General features: G+C 51.6%; 1 protein-coding gene across 1 annotated transcript in view; it reads right to left on the bottom strand.

Annotated features, from left to right (window-relative positions):
* Positions 1–1,412: 1,412 nt before the first annotated feature.
* The window catches only part of ZNRF3 (zinc and ring finger 3), a 65,133-nt gene continuing 48,710 nt past the window's right edge, over positions 1,413–17,835 (bottom strand). The window contains exons 3-8 of the mRNA XM_063144321.1: positions 9,312–9,386; positions 8,975–9,106; positions 7,230–7,340; positions 5,228–5,395; positions 3,521–3,623; positions 1,413–3,223 (exon numbers count right to left, since the gene is read on the bottom strand). Coding sequence (XP_063000391.1) covers positions 1,413–3,223; positions 3,521–3,623; positions 5,228–5,395; positions 7,230–7,340; positions 8,975–9,106; positions 9,312–9,386 — 2,400 coding nt within the window. The remainder of the gene's footprint in view (positions 3,224–3,520; positions 3,624–5,227; positions 5,396–7,229; positions 7,341–8,974; positions 9,107–9,311; positions 9,387–17,835) is intronic.

The raw sequence follows: 17,835 nt of genomic DNA, 5'->3' as shown, positions 1-17,835 counted from the left end.
TCACAAGCACGCTTGGTGGGAACACAGGGGAGGGCCTTCTCGGTGGCTGCTCCAGTGCTTTGGACCTCTCTTCCCAGGGAAGCTAGACTGGCTCCCTCCTTGATGGGCTTTCGGAAGCAGGCTAAAACTTGTTTGTTCCAGCAGGCCTTTGAAGAATAATCTGGTCCTCCATCTATGTTAAGGACTTGTAAAATTGTTGCGTATTTTAAATGTTAAGAACGTAAGAACATAGGAAGTGCCCTGATGCTGGATCAGACCAAGGGTCCATCTAGTCCAGCACTCTGTTCACACAGAGGCCAACCAGCCATCGACCAGGGACCAACAAAGCAGGACATGGTGCAACAGCACCCTCCCACCCATGTTCCCCAGCAACTGGTGCACACAAGCTTATTGCCTCGAATACTGGAGACAGCACACAACCCTCAGGGCTAGTAGCCATGGATAGCCTTCGCCTCCAGGAATTTGTCCAACCCCCTTTTAAAGCCCTCCAAATTGGTGGCCATCACGACATCTTGTGATAGTGAGTTCCGTAATTTAACTATGTGCTGTGTGAAGAAGTACTTCCTTTTATTTGTTTAACGTTAATGTTTAATATTTTAATATTGTAATATATTTAATATACTTTTAACTTTTGTATATTTCTTTTCATAGGTTTTAAAATTTATATGTTTTAAATTTTGTGAGGCCGCCTTGAGGCCCAGTATTGGGCAAAAGGTGTGATACAAATAATAATAATAATAATAATAATAATAATAATAATAATAATAATAATAATAATAAAGCAAAGGCCATCACTTCCTTTCCTTCCTGCGGCTGATGGAAACAGGAATAGGCCACTGGAATGCTGGGGAGCAGGGCCTGAGATGGCAGGCTGCACGCCAGCTGCCGACCTGTTGCCCTATCCCGCAGTCCGCCTACATCCTGGTCACTGCCGCCATGGCTTCTGTCTTCACCTCCAAGTGTGGGCACAGGGACAGATCCAGCCCTACACGTAACACTCTGGGGAAGACCAAGGGGCTGGCTTCACACAACATGCCAACCCACCCAGTATGGGCTGTTGTTGAACTGTGGGTTTATTGTGTTGTCAGAAGGCAGTGGGGTTTCTGCACTTGTTAACTGTGTGCTGTGGCTTGTTAACCACCCTGAGCAGCCCAACAGCAAGCCATGGGTTCTCCAGGTGGTTTGTTCAAGAAAACTAAACCACACTGCACGCTCAACAAGCCGCCCTGTGGAAAATGTGCTGCGTTCAGACGATACATTAACCCACCCTGTGCAAAATGCGCTGTGTTCAGACGATACAATAACCCATGGTGGGTTAGCGTGTTGTGTGAACCCAACCAGTGAGTTGGCTGGTTGGTTCTGGCTACTCGAGAAGGGCACATTTCAGCACTCTCGGTCACCAGCCGTCTACCCTAACCTAGCTTGGCAGCTGCAGCCACAGCAGGCACGTCGAAGGAGCGGACGGCATGGGTCTTCCCTGCCTGCTTCCACGTCCCATCGCACCCCACGCCTGCTGGAGCTGACGGCTTACCCACGCCTCCTGCCGCCGCCGCCGCCTCTGGACAGCTCGTGGCAGGGCCGGGGAACAGGCTCTGGGCTTCCTCCTGCAGAAAGTCCATCGGCTGGCAGCGCGCCTCTCGCTGTTCCGTCGACTCGCTTTGGGCCTCCCCCGGAGCTCGCCGGAGCCGGCCCGCGTCTGCGGTTCCGTGCGACCTCTCCCAAGGGCCACCGCCGTTCCCACGGCAATCCAAGGGCAGGGCCAGCTCGCAGTCTCGGTCCTCAGGAATGATGGAGATGCGCTGGCCCAGGTCACAGACACCCGTGAAGCAGCCGGGTAAGGGGTCCTCGGCACAGACGTACTGTACGTTGACGGCGTAATCCTCGGCAAAGCAGCCGGGCTGGCTGGGGCTGGCGGCGGCAGCGGCAGCGGCGGCCATCTGCTTCTCTTCATAGAAGCAGCAGGGCAAGGCCTCGCATTTCCCCCCTTCGGTCCTAATCCTGTACAGACCCTGATTCCGCCCCGCCTGGGGCTCCCGCCCGGGGCCACAACCTGTCCAAAGCGGCGGGCCAAGGAGCAGGGCGCCGCATTCGCCGGCCCTGCCCAAGGGCTCCCGGGCCGGCGCGTGCTGGGCCTCCAAGCGGCAGGCGCAGGCTTGCTCCCGGGGCCCTTTGCAGGCCCGGCCGGCTTCCCCGGGAAGCGCGTCCAGGCCTCCCCCGCCCTCGGGAGCCGGGCCTAGGCCCTCCCTGTGCTCCAGCGAAGAGCTGCTGCTGTAGTTCATTTCCAGGCTGCAGTTCGAGAGCTGGTCCCCAGCGGAGGAGGAGGAGGGCGCCGGCACGGGCAGGCCCTCGCCAGCGGCCGGGGCGGGCGCGTGGGGGCCTTCCAGAAGTAGCACCGCCCCTCGGCCGGCCTCGCCCCCCCGGCAGGGGCTTTTGCTGCGGTAGACGTACGGGTCGTAGTCGCTGCTCAGAGAGCTCCGGAAAGTGGAGCAGCTGCCGTAGACGCCCTGGTTGCTGACCTCGGTGCAGTCCACCACGGAGTCGCTGGAGGAGCAGCGGCACTGGGCGGAGCTGCTGCCGCTGCTGCTGCTGCTGTCGCTGCCGGGGCAATCGGCCAGGTAGCCGCTGCAGACGGAGCGGTGGCCGTGGTAGCAGCCGAAGCTGGAATTGCTGCCGCTCTCCAGGCGGGAGGACGGCGCCACGTGGAGCACAGGAGCAAAGAGTCTGCCGCTGCCGCCCACGGGCTGGAAGGCACGGGAGGGGCCCTTGGCAGCCAGGCCCAGCGGGAGCTGCCCGTTCTGCTCGGGGTAGCTAAGGCCTTGGAAATAGTAGTGCTGAAACATGGTCTCGTACTGCGAGAAGCAAGCCGGCTTGGAGAAAGGGTGGCCGCCGCCGAACTTGGGCCTGCGGAAAGGGTGGGCGGCCGGGTAGGCCCTGTGCTCCACGGCGCACTGGTGGGCGTTCAAGTTGTGGTCCAAGTGGATGGGCTGGTAGCTTCGGATGAAGGCCGGCGTCTCCCCGTGCCGGTCCACCGTCAGGACTGTGATGGGATTCCCGTGGGGATCCATGCTGGTCCGCGTGGGGTAGGCCGTGACCTGGCTGGCTCTGTGCACACGGCCGGGGTAATGGACCGGCAGGATCACGCGCTGCTGCTGCTGCTGCTGCCGGCTACGCAGCTGGTTGGCCGCTTCCTCACATCCCTGGCCCGGCGCTCCCTTCTTTTGCTCTGTGCAAGGAAAGAGATTCAGCGTGAGAAAGCTCGGCTCAAGGGGAGAGGCCGGGAGCCACGCAGGCGGCAGCTGACAGTCAACGACGCTGAGCCCCTGTGAAGCGCTCCAGAGAGTTTAAGAAGCCCTCCTCCCCTGCAGAGCTGTTATCAAGCCACCAGTCGAAGCCGCTAGCCGCTAGCGAGATGGAAGGCAGGGCTGCGGGCTGCTTGGCTCTCCCAATCCCTAGATGCAGCACGCAGGGAACGGGGGAAGAGTTGTGAAGCCTGCGAGGGCCTCAGCGGCCCTGGACTCACCGATGATGTTGTGGCGACAATGGGGACAGGTGTGGTGCTGCAGAAGCCACGGGTCGACACACTTCCGGTGGAACCGGTGAGTGCAAGGGATCACGCGCAGTTCCTGCAGAGGCAAAACCAGAGCTGAAGGGGGGATCTGAGGACATCAGGAAAAATCTCCTGACTGTTAGAGCAGTATGACAATGGAACCAGTTACCTAGGGAGGTTGTGGGCTCTCCCATACTAGAGGCCTTCAAGAGGCAGCTGGACAACCACCTGTCAGGGATGCTTTAGGGTGGATTCCTGCATTGAGCAGGGGGTTGGACTCGATGGCCTTGTAGGCCCCTTCCAACTCTGTTATTCTATGATGCTATGAAATGGATCTAGATAATCTGTTTCATTCAAGAGTGCCCCAAGGGCAGTCCATTCCCAGGTGGCCTCCTGGGCTAGCAAGCTAGAGGATCAGCTGGGCAGAAGATGTAGGACACGGAATTACGGGCTCAAGTTAAAGGAAGCCCGATTCCAGCTGGACATCAGGAAAACCTTCCTGACTGTTAGAGTAGTATGACAATGGAACCAATGACCTAGGGAGGTTGTGGGCTCTCCCACACTAGAGGCCTTCAAGAGGCAGCTGGACAACCACCTGTCAGGGATGCTTTAGGGTGGATTCCTGCACTGAGCAGGGGGTCAGACTCGATGGCCTTGTAGGCCCCTTCCAACTCTGCTATTCTATGATGCTATGATTCTATGACATCACCCTGCCCTCGCACCAGCCTCCTCCGTGCAGCTAGCTTTGGGCTTGCTCAGTTGGCTGGTGCTGCTACTCATGCTAGGACAGTCAGACTTCCCAGCTGCACAGGGGACAGGAGGAGGCTCAGCCAGATGGAGTGGGATCAAGTTTTCCTCCAGGAAGGCTATCTGTGGCTGCTAACCCTGATGGTCGTGTGCTACCTCCAGTATGCAAGGCAGGAAGCCTGTGTGCACCAGTTGCTGGGGAACATGGGCGGGAGGGTGCTGTTGCACCATGTCTTGCTTTATAGGTCAGTGGTCAACAGCTGGTTGGCCACTGTGTGAGCGGACTAGACGGCCCCTGGTCTGATCCAGCATCAGGGTACTTCTTATGTTCTTATGGCTCTCCACCCCACTCCATCCCCAAACCTATGCAACCAGACCCAAAGAGCCCTCTGAGCACGGCTGGCTGTAAATGGACGCAAGGCCGGCCCTACCATGAGGCAGAGGGAGGCCGTCGCTCAGGCGGCAAATTTCAGGTGTTGTGAAAGGGCAGCACATTATTAGTTGTTTACCTTGTTGTTGTATTTCTAGTACCTATGGAAGCAGGAGAGGTGCTTATGGCATTTTCTGCCACATGTACGAAAATAATTCAACCGACGTTGGGTGCCTTGCGCCTTGATTGGGGTGATTGGGAGTGGGGCACCATTTGTTGCTCTGCCTCAGGCAGCACAATGCCTTGGGGTGGCCCTGAACGGGCGGACCTCCCGCCGAGGAAAGAGGGAGGCCATAAACGCTACTTTGGAAGCTTTTACGAAAAGCCGTACAGAACAAGTCATAAATGCATGTTGAATCTTCACCAGCTGCGAAGGGGCAGAAGGGACCCACGTCCTTCCCTTCTCCCTGTGAGCTTGGAATGTGCCCTGGAGGAGAAGCGGCTCTCTTCCCACCCCGCCCACCCCACATCTGCAGGGAACGCCGCCCCCCTGTCCCTCTCACCTCCCCATCGATGTACTTCTCCAGACAGATGGCACAGTCAGAGGTGGAGCTGCTGCTGAGGGTGTCCAGGGCACTGCAGCTGCCTTCGCAGGAGCCTTTCAGCTTGGATTTGAACTTCCGGGTCTCCATCTTTTCCAACGCCTGCACTGCCAGCCGATTCATGGAATTCTGCAGCGGGAGAGACAACGGGGCATTTCCTGGAGGCCAGAAGCAGGCTAACCTCATTCATTCTTGCGCTGTTCTTGGCTTCAGAGTCAGGCGCTAGCAATAAAGTGACCGTTGGGGGGGGGTCTGGTTTGGAGGAGGAACTGACAGCACTGAATAGGGCTAAGGACTGGAGGAGGAACTGACAGCACTGAATAGGGCTAAGGACTGGAGGAGGAACTGACAGCACTGAATAGGGCTAAGGACTGGAGGAGGAACTGACAGCACTGAATAGGGCTAAGGACTGGAGGAGGAACTGACAGCACTGAATAGGGATAAGGACTGGAGGAGGAACTGACAGCACTGAATAGGGATAAGGACTGGAGGAGGAACTGACAGCACTGAATAGGGCTAAGGACTGGAGGCAGCTTTCCCCAACCTCCCCAGATGTTTCGAAGTACAACTCCCACCATCCCTAGCCATGCTGGCTGGGACCGATGGGCATCAGAGCCCAAAACATCTGGAAGGGTCATGTAATGTGCCTCCCATTGCCAAGAGTCCACATGGGGTGAACACGAGCCGAATGCTGCCTTCTCTTTGCTCACCCCATGATGCAGAGACAGCGCTGAAAAGGACTATCTAGGCCACGGGGCTTGCATGGCCTAGGTAGACCCAGCCGGGCCTGGAGCACATCTGCTTGCAGGACAATCTAAATCACATGAAATATTGGAGTCCTTAAAGTGAGGGAGAGGCACACAACATCTGCCCCCGCACCCCCAAAAGGTTTCAAAAAGGACAAATGTGTGTACCAGCAGTGCCACAAACCTTCTCTGTAGCGGCCCCCACCCTCTGGAAAACCCTCCAGTTCTGGAGGTGGAAAATGTAGTAACTTTTAAACGCCTCCTAAAAACCTATCTTTTTAGACAAGCCTTTCCTGGACTCTAACTTAGTCTAGTTTGATGTGATTATTAAAGTTTTAAATTGGATTGTTATATCATGGTTTTAGCTGTAAACTGCCCAGAGAGCCTAGGCTGTTGGGCAGTATAAATATGTAATAAATAAAAATAATAATGAATAAATAAACCTACACACGCAAATTATATTCACTTCTGAACAAATTAATACAGGCGAGCAACCATGTTCCCAATGAAAACTAATCAACTCTCCTAAATCTGAGATTATCCTTTCGAACTGAAAGCGCTGAATCCTCCAGCTCTTCTTTAGTTTGATAGCCGAGATGACAAGGTCTTTGGCTTGGCTCTGCTATGGCCACCCTGGTTGCATCAGGCTATTGCCAGCCCCTGCACAAATACTCCCGAGGAAGGTGTTGGTTGGGCCAATGGGATGGGCCTAACCCCTTTTGTCTCCTCCCAAGTCCTTACTCTCCCTGCAAGCCCCTTTTCCCTCTCTTTGCAGCATGGAAGCAAATCAGGGTGCTACCATTGCACGCATTGCTTAGCTTTCTTGCTGCTGCGGGCACCACCGGTCATGTGAAGAAGGGTGTGGCTGGGGTGAAGAAACGCGAACGCCCACCCCCCTCCACCGTCCCCAATTTGGTCCGTAGATTTGGCTGCCGCTACGTATTAAGGAATTCAATCCAGGCGCAAGACAAGGCTAAGAAAAGCTGGCATGGAAAAGATTTAAATCCAAGCGTGGTCAAGGATTTTAGCCGTGAACCTCCACCACCAAAGAACACGCTTCTGAAAAGGCCTCTCCAGAGCTAGAACAGGCCAGAGAGCGTCCTGCAAGGGAGTCAGAAGGAAGCTCAGGCCCTGGCCTTCCAGAGGCTGCGTCCTTCCTTCCCAGCAGTGCCAGCAAGAGGGTGTGATGGGAGAGCTCCACGCCACTCTTTCCTTACCTGGCTGCGACGCTGCTTCAGTTTGATCTTGACAAGAAGCACGAGGCAGACGAGAGAGACCACCACGAAAAAGGCCAGGAAAATCCCCATGTCGAAGTATTCGGTAGGTTGCTTTGGAACAAGAGGGGTGGGGCAGAGACGGAAACGGGCAGGTTAGCTTTCCAGCAACTCAATGATCTATACCTTATCCCTAAACAAGCAGAGAGGAATTTTTTAAGCTGCCCAGATGCGGCTCAGAAGAGACAAGATGGGGCACAGCGAGGGAATCCCCCACACAGATGTCCCTGGGCACTCGAGGTTTGCTAAAAATCCCTCCGTTGGGTGCCTGACGATGCAGTGTTCCCCGTTGCTCTGGCAAGCACTGAAATGCTACACATGAATTAGCCATTTCAAATCATTAGCCCCTGGCTCTACTGGTAGCGAGCCAGCATAAGGTCATGCGAAAGTCCTTGCCTGTGCCTTCATTCTTGGAAACACGAGTATTTCCCTACTGTTAGGGATCAGGGAAGAGGCCTCGCTCTGTTGGACAGCACATGGTTTGCATACAAAAACCCTGGAGTTTGATCCCCAGTATCTCCTGGTAAGGCCAAGAAGATGCCCACCTTCAAACCCTGGAGAGCCGGTCAATGTATGGAGAGAATACGGAGCTAGATGGGACAATAGTCCGACCCGATATAGGGCAGTTTCCCACGTTCCTGTTCTCTCTATCCAAAATTCCCCTCTGATCCAGCAGACTCCCCCCTGAGCACCCCTTGCCTGCTGGTGTCCTGCTTGTGAGTCCCTGGTTGACCAGAGTGCGTACAGAGTGCTGGATTAGATAGCCCCTAGATCCAGCATCAGGGCTCTTCTTACGTTCTTATGGATTTGCTGGCTCTCCAGCTATCCACAGCTAGCAACGGCCTCTTCATTGGGAACCCGGAATCAAGAGGCCCCCACCAGTCCTGGTGCCATTTCCACAGCAAGTGCCTGGATTTTATAAGGTTCTTTTTGAAAACACCACCACTCTACGGTGCCCGAACAGAGTACTAATTGACTCCGGGTCTGTTTTCAGGTTTTAATCAATCCCAGATCTGTTTTTAGGTTTGGCTGAGAGATCAAAAGTTGATTTTAGATGTACATTGTCTTTGTGTGCAGTGTCTGTTTTACGTTTTTTATGGTTTTACATTTTGTATATCGTTTTTAATGTTTTAATCTTTTGTAAATCACCCAGAGAGCTTCAGCTATGGGGCAGTATAGAAATGTAGAAGAAGAAGAAGAAGAAGAAGATGATGATGATGATGATGATGATGATAGGTCTACCAAAATACATCCACACCAACATCTAGAAAGCAGTCATACTTAAAACATGCTCAATTGTCAGGAAATTCTTGAACCAGTAGAAGACAGCATGACCTGGAAAAGCCCGTCATGTCCATCTAGAAAAACTGCCACAAGTGAGAAAAGAGAATAATAATAATAATAATAATAATAATAATAATAATAATAATAATGATGTAATAATTCTGGAAGATGACAGTCCCTGGAAAACAGTCTCACTCCACCCACCCTTGCATTCTGGATGCCCAGTGCTCCCTGCTCGGAGTCTGATTGGAACCTCCGTTTTTCCAAGGAGAACATAAGCGACTTTGTCGAGAGCTTCGTTTGCAACCAAAAGGGAAAGAGAACGGATCTGCCCTCAGCACAACATCCTGTAAAAATACACGCAGTATAGTTTCGGCACACCAAGAGCAGCCGCATGGTCTCACCGGAGGAGGCCGGTGCTGGATCCTGGCCCGGGCAACTTTTTGCTTGTTAACGATGTTCATCAGTTTAACTGCATCCGCCCCCTTCACATACACGACCGGCCTTTTCAGAGGGTCTTCTAAGCCCTGGTTCAACTGCAAGAGAAAGAGCAGAAGTCAATCCCCCGTCCATCGATTACCCCGGGACATCAACCCTCTCTTTGGGGTAAGGAAACCACAGGGAGGGACAAACACATCCCACGTTTCCTCCCTGTACCCCGTCATGTGGGGTGCGGGGGGAGAAGCAGCTGGATAGATACTGACGCCTTCCCCCTACCAGAGCGCAATCTCTAGGGCATACCTGGTCGATGGCATCTGGGTTTTCCGAGACGTCGAAGATGACCGCAGTAGCTCCACGCTGCACAGCCCGCTTGGCCTGCAAGGAAGTGGGAGAGAGAAAGAGGCCCATCACCTCCTTGTCACTCCATCCTCTCAACCTGCAAACTTAACACATACCCATCCACCCCCCAGTTTTAACGGGAGACATCCCACATCCGTAAAGGATTGGGAGAAGGCAAGACGAGAAAGAAGGTTGATGGAGCAGGAAGAAACGGATCAGGAACAAGCATCGGCCTTGGTTAGGCCTCATCTAGGGTATTGCGTCCAGTTCTGAGCTCCATAATTCAAGAAAGACGCGGACAAGCTGGAGCGTGTTCAGAGGAGGGCCTCTGAACCCTTTTTCAGGGGTCTGGAAACAAAGCCCTATGAAGAGAGACTGAAAGAACTGGGCATGTTTAGCCTGGAGAAGAGAAGACTGAGGGGAGACTTGATAGCACTCTTCAAATACTTAAAAGGTTGTCACACAGAGGAGGGCCAGGATCTCTTCTCGATCCTCCCAGAGTGCAGGACACGGAATAACGGGCTCAAGTTACAGGAAGCCAGATTCCAGCTGGACATCAGGAAAAACTTCCTGAAAGTTAGAGCAGTACGACAATGGAACCAGCTACCTAGGGAGGTGGTGGGCTCTCCCACACTAGAGGCCTTCAAGAGGCAGCTGGACAACCATCTGTCAGGGATGCTTTAGGGTGGATTCCTGCATTGAGCAGGGGTTTGGACTCGATGGCCTTGTAGGCCCCTTCCAACTCTACTATTCTATGATCAGGAAGGAGGTAGGTGACGCTTCCTAAATACAGATGTCTCCTAAAAAATACTGACCCCCCCCCCCCTGCAGAGTCTGTTTATTCTCCTCTGCCTTTCAGCCGTAGCTGAAAACAACGAGAAGGTCTCATCCAGCCAAACCCAGGTCCTCTGGATACTGCCGCCTGTGCCTGTGTCCACCAGAGGTCAGGATTGAGCTGAATGAGCTTTCGCCTGGACGAGAGGGGTCCCGTCTCTCCTTCCTCCTTGGTCCAATGGCTCCCTTAGCCCACCCCTCACTGGTCACCTAAATAACCCCCAAGTCATCACGGCCACACAGAGAAAGCAGGGTCATATGGAGTGTCCCCAGCTTCAAACATGTCGGGGGTTGGGGGGGAATAGGGGGTTGTGCAGTTTTACCTAAATCATTTATGGCTGCCTGCAAGGGGTCCGTCAGTGTAATCCCACTGTGGGGAATGGAGATTCAGAGCCCACCAGGTTTCGCCATCCCTAGTCTAGAAACTAGGAATTCTGGGAGGGGGTCTGTCACTTAGGGCACGCTCTGCCACAGGAGACAGGAGCTATATGATAGCTACCAGGTAAGAATGTAAGAACCCAGCCGGTCCACCTGATGAAGGACCGGTCTACCTAATCAAGCATCCTGGTTCGGACAGTGCCACTCATGGGTCCCAATGGGAAACCCCACAAGCAGAGGCAGGGCAGGATTAAGACCTGCTGAGGCCCTACGCCATATCAAGAGTCAGAGGCCTCATACCATACAAATAGAGAGAAAAAAGTGCATTACATTATAATAGGAAGGGCACCACCCAGCACTAGAGGGTGCTTGAGTCGAAAAGTGTTAGATAGCCTTCTCTGACGAGTATAAAGGCATTAATAAAAGTTGATTTGAACTTCTTGTGAACTGGCTCTAGTTTGTGCTTCTGGCCTCCAATACTAAATGTTGTGTTGCCACGCTTTCCCTGTATAAGGCAACTCTGCTGCAATTCACACCAAACCTTCCAACGTATTTAAACCAAAATAATTTCATTTTCATTACATTAAACTTGACTTTTCTCCAATGTATTTAGAGGCCGCTCGTAATATGAGGGCCTAAGCCAGGTCTTACTTGGCTTGTTCCTAGATCCGGCACTGAGCAGAGGGTAGGAAGAACAGAGATCCTTTCCCCGTTGCCGGCACCCCCACCCACTCAGAGGCTCCCTACAGCCTTTAATAGCCACTGAGAGACAATAACTGACAGCCATTGACAGACTTCGCTTTCCCCTCCGTGAATCCCCTTCTAAGGCCATCGCCAAATCTTGTGGCAGCCAGTTCCACAAGCGTATTGTGTGAGAAAGAATTTATCTGCACTGTCTGGAATGTAGCACCCATCCACTTTACTGCACAAAGCTGTTCCAGTGTTATGAGCAGGAAGGGAAAATTTAAAAATATCAGAAGAGCCCTGAAGCATGAACAGGCCGAAGGCCTCCCTAGTCTGGTATTCTGTTGCTGTGGTAGCCACTCCGTTGCCCCACTGGGAAGACCACAAGCAACAGCACCCCCAGTCACTGGTATAATAATAATAATAATAATAATAATAATAATAATAATAATAATAATAATAATAATAGTCCAATTCCCCTTTAAAGCCATCCAAGAAGGTGGCCATCACGACACCTTGTGGTAGTGAGTTCCAAAGCTGAACCACATGCTGCATGAAGACGTGTCTGTCCTGAATCTCCCCCTGTTAGCTCCATGGGATTCTAGTATTACGGGAAAGGGAGAAAGAACTATCTTCCTATCCGCTTCCTCCACACCGGACATTATCCGCCACAGCTCTGTCGCGTCCTCCTCGCTGGGCCGTTTTTCTGAACAAAAAAGTCTAGTTGCTGTAACCTTTCCTTGCAGGGAACGTCTTCCAGCGCCTCAATCCTGCTCGCTGCCCTTTTCTGCACCTTCCCAGCTCCGCGATCTCCTTTTTGAGGAGAGCTCTGGAGACTGTATTCCATCCCAGGTGCCCCAAGACCAACAGGGCTGCCTGAACCCCATTGGTTTGGGTCTGAGAGACCCCTGGCTCCTTTCCCCCCGCACCCACCCCCCTTTGGATTCAGTGGCTGCCAGGACACGTCTGCGAGCCGGTCCGGGATGGCGGCTACCCGGCCACGCAGCCACGCCGCTCTCCCGTCTGAAGAGGAAGGGGAGCAGAGGCCCCGCTTCGTTCCCCTGCTGTGGGAGCCCAGGCGGGCCGTGCGGCTTGCACAGGCGGGCACAAGGCAGCCAGGGCTCCGCTCCGGCATTCCGCAGCGCGCCGCTCTCCGTAGCTTCGCTGCAACTTGGCCTGACCTTCCAGGTTTCCCTGGCAGGAGATCAAAGGAGAGAAGCCACAAACACACCACAGAATGCAGGCTCCCCCTTCCCTCCTCTTCCCTTCCATTTCCTCCTCCTCCTCCTCCTCCTCCTCTTCGCTCTGCTCTCAGATGAGCTTTGAAGCTGCAGCGGCGGCGCTCTGCAAAGCAGGCTGAGGCCTGACCTCCTCCGCTACTTTCTCCTGCGCCTGCCCTCCGCTGCGTGCAACTTGGCGCAGGAGGGATCTCCGACGAGGCGGGGGACGACTGCACAGGTGGCTGCCTGCCTGCCCCACCACAAGAAGGAAGATGGGGAGAGGAGAGCTCCCTCCAGGATAATTAAAGTCATTAAGCCTTTGAAAGTTTCCTCTCTTCCACTGACTCACAACTCTCCGCCTTCCACCAGCTCCACCAGCAGTGCCAGGAAGGGAACAATGTAGGCCAAGGAGCGGAACCTCTCGCTTCGGGGTCACGCGAACCCCACACATGGCCCGCGGGCAGCACGGGCCCTGGGGCGTTCCCATGAGGTTGGCGGGCAATGCTGCTAACCTGCAAACTCTGACCCGGATATTAGAAAGGGGGCCAGGGCCAACAGGCTAGAGGGCTAGCGTCCCTCCTTCCTCACCCCCGTTTCAAAGCCAATCCGAAACGGAGCCAGCCGAATTCTGGCTAGCTAGGCAGAGGCCCAGAGCAATGAGGGCGAGACAACCCAACCCAAAGGCAGCTGTGCCCGGGCTCTCCCACCTGGCGAGCGCCGCGTCTGCCTGCCACACAGCCAGCGAGCCATTCGCTTTCAGCATTACTAGCCGTAAAATCATAGAGCCGTGGAGTTGGAAGGGACCACAAGGATCATCCAGTCCAACCCTCTGCGACGAGCAGGAAAACCAATCAAGCCATCCATGAGAGGTGGCTGTCCAGTCTCTTTCGCCTTTCTAGAGAAATCGATTCAAGGTGGCAAAGGGCAGCAAAAGGGCAATACAACCAAAACAATCGCATTTAAATCACCCTAAACACACCACAACCCGTTGCAAGAAATATGGCAGAACTCTGCTTCTACAGGCGGGCGGGTGGGCGGGCGGGCAGGCAGGGGCGTCTCCTTGACAGCCTCCACAATTTAAAACCTTGCTGAGCTCTGCTTTCAAAGTGGGGTGGGCCGGAGCAAGCCTTGTGTTTGTTTTTTTGCTTCAGGTCCAAAAAACATCTCCGTGGTGCAGCAGAATCAGGTGTGCTGGCTGACTGGCCCTCCCCTGGGGAGAGAAGGTGTCCTTTCAAAGGTAGAACCTAATCCCCAAATGCCCCAGCCGTCGGGGAGGGGCGGAGGAGATCCATCTAGTAACTTCACCTCTGCCAGAAGCAACCCACGCCTCCCTCGGAAACAGGTGCCATACCTCACCCGTATATATATTCTCCCCGGCAGTTGACCCATTGAGAAAAGCCGTGGCTGGATTGGGGGACCCGGAGGAGACGCCGTGCCACGATTCAGCCGCGGAGGGACTCGTCCGTCTTGGTGGAACACTTGATGCGGCAAGCGCATTTGCTCTATTACGTGGCAATGATCTCCCGGTGGGCACAAAGCCCTTCAAAGGGAGACAGGGCTGTTGGCACAGCAAAGGCGACACACGTGTCTTCTGCTACGAGTTCCAGCGCTCACTGGAAGTCAAGACGCAAACAAGCAGCAATTCTGTCGCAGAAAGCGGGCATCAGCGCCCCCAAGCTGAATGCAAATCACCCACTCGGTTTTCCCTTATGTGACTAAAACTGCTGGGCCTATTTATTTATTTACAATATTTATATACATTATTTATTTATGCATTTACAGTATTTATATACTGCTCCCCATCCAAAAGATTTGGGAGCGGTGAACAAAAAATAGAATAAAAGAATAAAAGCCACCCTATTAAAAATGCATTAAAAAAAAAAAAAAGGAATAAAGTTCTGATAAACCCCCCGTTACTGGTAAAACCGCGGCCAGTCATTCACACAAAGCTTGTTGAATCAGAAACGTTTGCAGGACGCTCCAGAAGTGCTACAACGTTGGTGCCGCCTGCCTGACCCCCAAAGGCAGGTAATTCCATAAAAAGGGGGCCACCACGTTGAAGGCTCTTCTCCTTTTTTATTTCTAAGGTAGAAAGAAGAGCCCACAAGTTGGTCCTCAATTCCATCTCTAGCCAGCTTTTTGCGCAGCTCTGGTTTTCAGCCATGACAATCCCAACGGCGTCACAATCCTTGCTTGTTGGTGGATACAACACACCTTAAGCCCATTAACCACTGCAGCGCCACCAGAGCAAGTGGCCCAGAAATGACATTAGCTCCAAGAATGAGCTATGACCACAAAGATAGGACACAATTCCCAGAGCCCCTGCAGATGCCATAAACATCAGTGATGCTGCTACTCAAAGACACGTCTGAGCAATCATCTCCAGCAGCGAAGACAAGGGCGTGAAGTTAAGTTCAACGCTAAGGATAGGGGCTTCGATGCTACCAGAGTACCTGGGGAGTTCAGGGGGAGCCTCAACAGCAAACGAGCAAGAAGCCCATTTGAACAGAACATCCAGGTAAATATGACTTGACAGAGGTAACCAGACTTGGTAGGATGACTCCCATGATTGGAATGTAGCAGCTGAAAGATTTGGCTGGTTCCAAAAAATGGATGCCACATAAAGGGAGAAGAAGAAGCATCGTATGTCAAAGAAACATATACACCTGCATAGAAATTCAAGACAGTGAAATAGGTAACCTTGAAGAGAGCATCTGACTAAAACTAAACGGCGTCAAGAAAGAAAAACAACGTTGTGGTTGGAGTCTATTACAGACTTCGAGACCAAAAAGAGAGGGTTATTTATTTATTCAAGTATTTATATACTCTGTTTCAAGACGTATACAGCCCTCTCAAGGTTATTCACAAAACTAAACAAATAAACAAAAACCATAAAGCAAACTAAATATAGGAATAAAGCACCAACTCACGAATAAGGACAAACAACAATTCAAGCAGAAAGGTAGCAGTTCAGCAAGCAGAAGCAGTTTTAAACTGCTGTTTAAAAGCACAGGCTAGTTTCAGATGAATCCGATAGAAACAGCTGTAAATAGCCAAGTCTTTAGAGTCTGCTTAAAAGCAATCAAGGGAGCAAAACACACTTCCCAGGGGAGGGAGGGAGGTCCATAAAGATGGAGCCACCACCAAAAAGGCTGTGCCCAGTCCCCATCAATCTGATAGACCTTACCAGCAGGCATTTGAGTAAGCCCTCCAAAGCCAATCTTAGTTCCTAAACAGGTTCATATAGGTGCAGGTGGTCCTTCAAATAACCTGGTCTCAAGCCATTTAAGGCTTTAAAGGTACGCAGCAGCAATACCAACCAGTACAGCTGGCTGGCACAGGATTTGTGTTGTTGTTGTTGTTGTTATTATTATTATTATTATTATTATTATTATTATTATTATTATTTATATAGCACCATTAATGTACATGGTGCTGTACAGAGTAAAACAATAAATAGCAAGACCCTGCCGCATAGGCTTACATACTAATAAAATCATAATAAAGCAATAAGGAGGGGAAGAGAATGCACCAAACAGGCAGTATAAAAGTCAGAACAAAATCAAGTTTTAAAAGCTTTAGGAAAAAGAAAAGTTTTTAGCTGAGCTTTAAAAGCTGCGATTGAACTTGTAGTTCTCAAATGTTCTGGAAGAGCGTTCCAGGCGTAAGGGGCAGTTGAAGAAAATGGATGAAGCCGAGCAAGGGAAGTGGAGACTCTTGGGCAGGTGAGAAACATGGCATCAGAGGAGCGAAGAGCACGAGCGGGGCAATAGTGTGCGATGAGAGAGGAGAGATAGGAAGGAGCTAGACCGTGAAAAGCTTTGTAGGTCAACAGGAGAAGTTTATATTGGATTCTGAAGTGAATCGGAAGCCAATGAAGAGATTTCAGAAGTGGAGTAACATGGTCAGAGCGGCGAGCCAAGAAGATGATCTTAGCAGCAGAGTGGTGAACGGAAACCAACGGACTGATGTGAGAAGAAGGAAGGCCAGTGAGAAGAAGGTTGCAGTAGTGTTATATGTTTTCCAAACAACTGGGGTGTTGTCTTTTGCCACCCAAAACTTCCAAACTGGCTTTAAGTCAGCGAGGGGCAACCGGTCGCTGGGCTGAAGGGATCCTTTCTCGCTTGTGCGTCAATGGAGGAGCAGCTCCGCTCATGGCAGCTAGGGATTAGAATTGTCTCTTTGAAAAAACAACTTCTCACCCTCGGCAGCTTTTATTATTTACGGACCAAAAAGAACTTGGAACACTTTCCCCTTTGTGATCCCAGAGAAGATGGCTGAGAAACAGATTAGTTTGCCTGCTAAACTCATCAATGGAGGAGCTGCAGGGGTCATTGGAGTTACTTGTATATTTCCAATTGATCTGGTTAAAACCAGGCTACAGAATCAGAGAAGTAGACAGCAAGTCTATAAAAGCATATACCTATAGATGTGGCTGGGCACCTTATGACCATGCAGATGTTTTGGACTACAACTTCCATCATCCCACACCATTGGCTATGCTGGCTAGTGCTAATGGCAGTTGAAGCTTCCAGGTGGTTTGGTCTATAAGTTACCAGCCCCTTCTATAGATAGATGTAGGTGTCAGGGAAAATAGAGATCCACCAGCGTTATTATGTGATGTAGGAAATGCAACCTTGATGGTAAATTAAACAATTCTGTATGGGAGGATAGGGAAGACAAATAGATAACCAGCTTTGCTGAACCCTTTTTGTTGTCTTGGAATAGCTGTTTTTATAAGGATACTGTGTTTTTATGCTTTTTATGTTTTTAAACTTCATATATTTGTTTTAATGTTTACTGTTTTTAACTTTTGTAAACCGCCCAGAGAGTTTCGGCTATGGGGCGGTATATAAATGCAATAAATAAATAATATGTTGAACATAATATAGTAGACTGGTATAGATGTAAACAGGGACCTTAGCGAGGTCAACGTTCCCTGGTGAAGCAGTTGAAACTAATAAAAAATGCTTCAGGCCCAGGAATGTTAACAGGACTTTATTTCCTCCTTTCATTTCCTGACATATGACAGCTACCAAAGCTGTTTTTATCCCAAAACCAGGTCAGTGACCACGTTGCTCTCCTGAAACAAATTACAGATATTTCTGGGAAACAATAATTCAAAGTCATGGGGGACTTCAAGCATCCCTGATATCGGCTGGAGATAAACTCCCCTAAGCATGGAATCTCCAAGAAATTCCTGACATGCCTCGCTGACAAATTCCTCTTTCAGAAAGTGGAGGGAGGGAGGAAGGAAAGAAAGAGAGAACGAGAGAGAGAGAGAGAGAGAGAGAGAGAGAGAGAGAGAGTGTGAGAGAGAGATCAGTTATCCTTGACTTAAATCTTAATTAACAGTGAAGAGTTGAGCA

This window comes from Elgaria multicarinata, chromosome 18, assembly GCF_023053635.1.
Source record: "Elgaria multicarinata webbii isolate HBS135686 ecotype San Diego chromosome 18, rElgMul1.1.pri, whole genome shotgun sequence".
NCBI classification, from domain to species: domain Eukaryota; kingdom Metazoa; phylum Chordata; class Lepidosauria; order Squamata; family Anguidae; genus Elgaria; species Elgaria multicarinata.
Note: the sequence above shows the minus strand (reverse complement) of the source record. Positions and strands in the feature narration are given on the sequence as shown.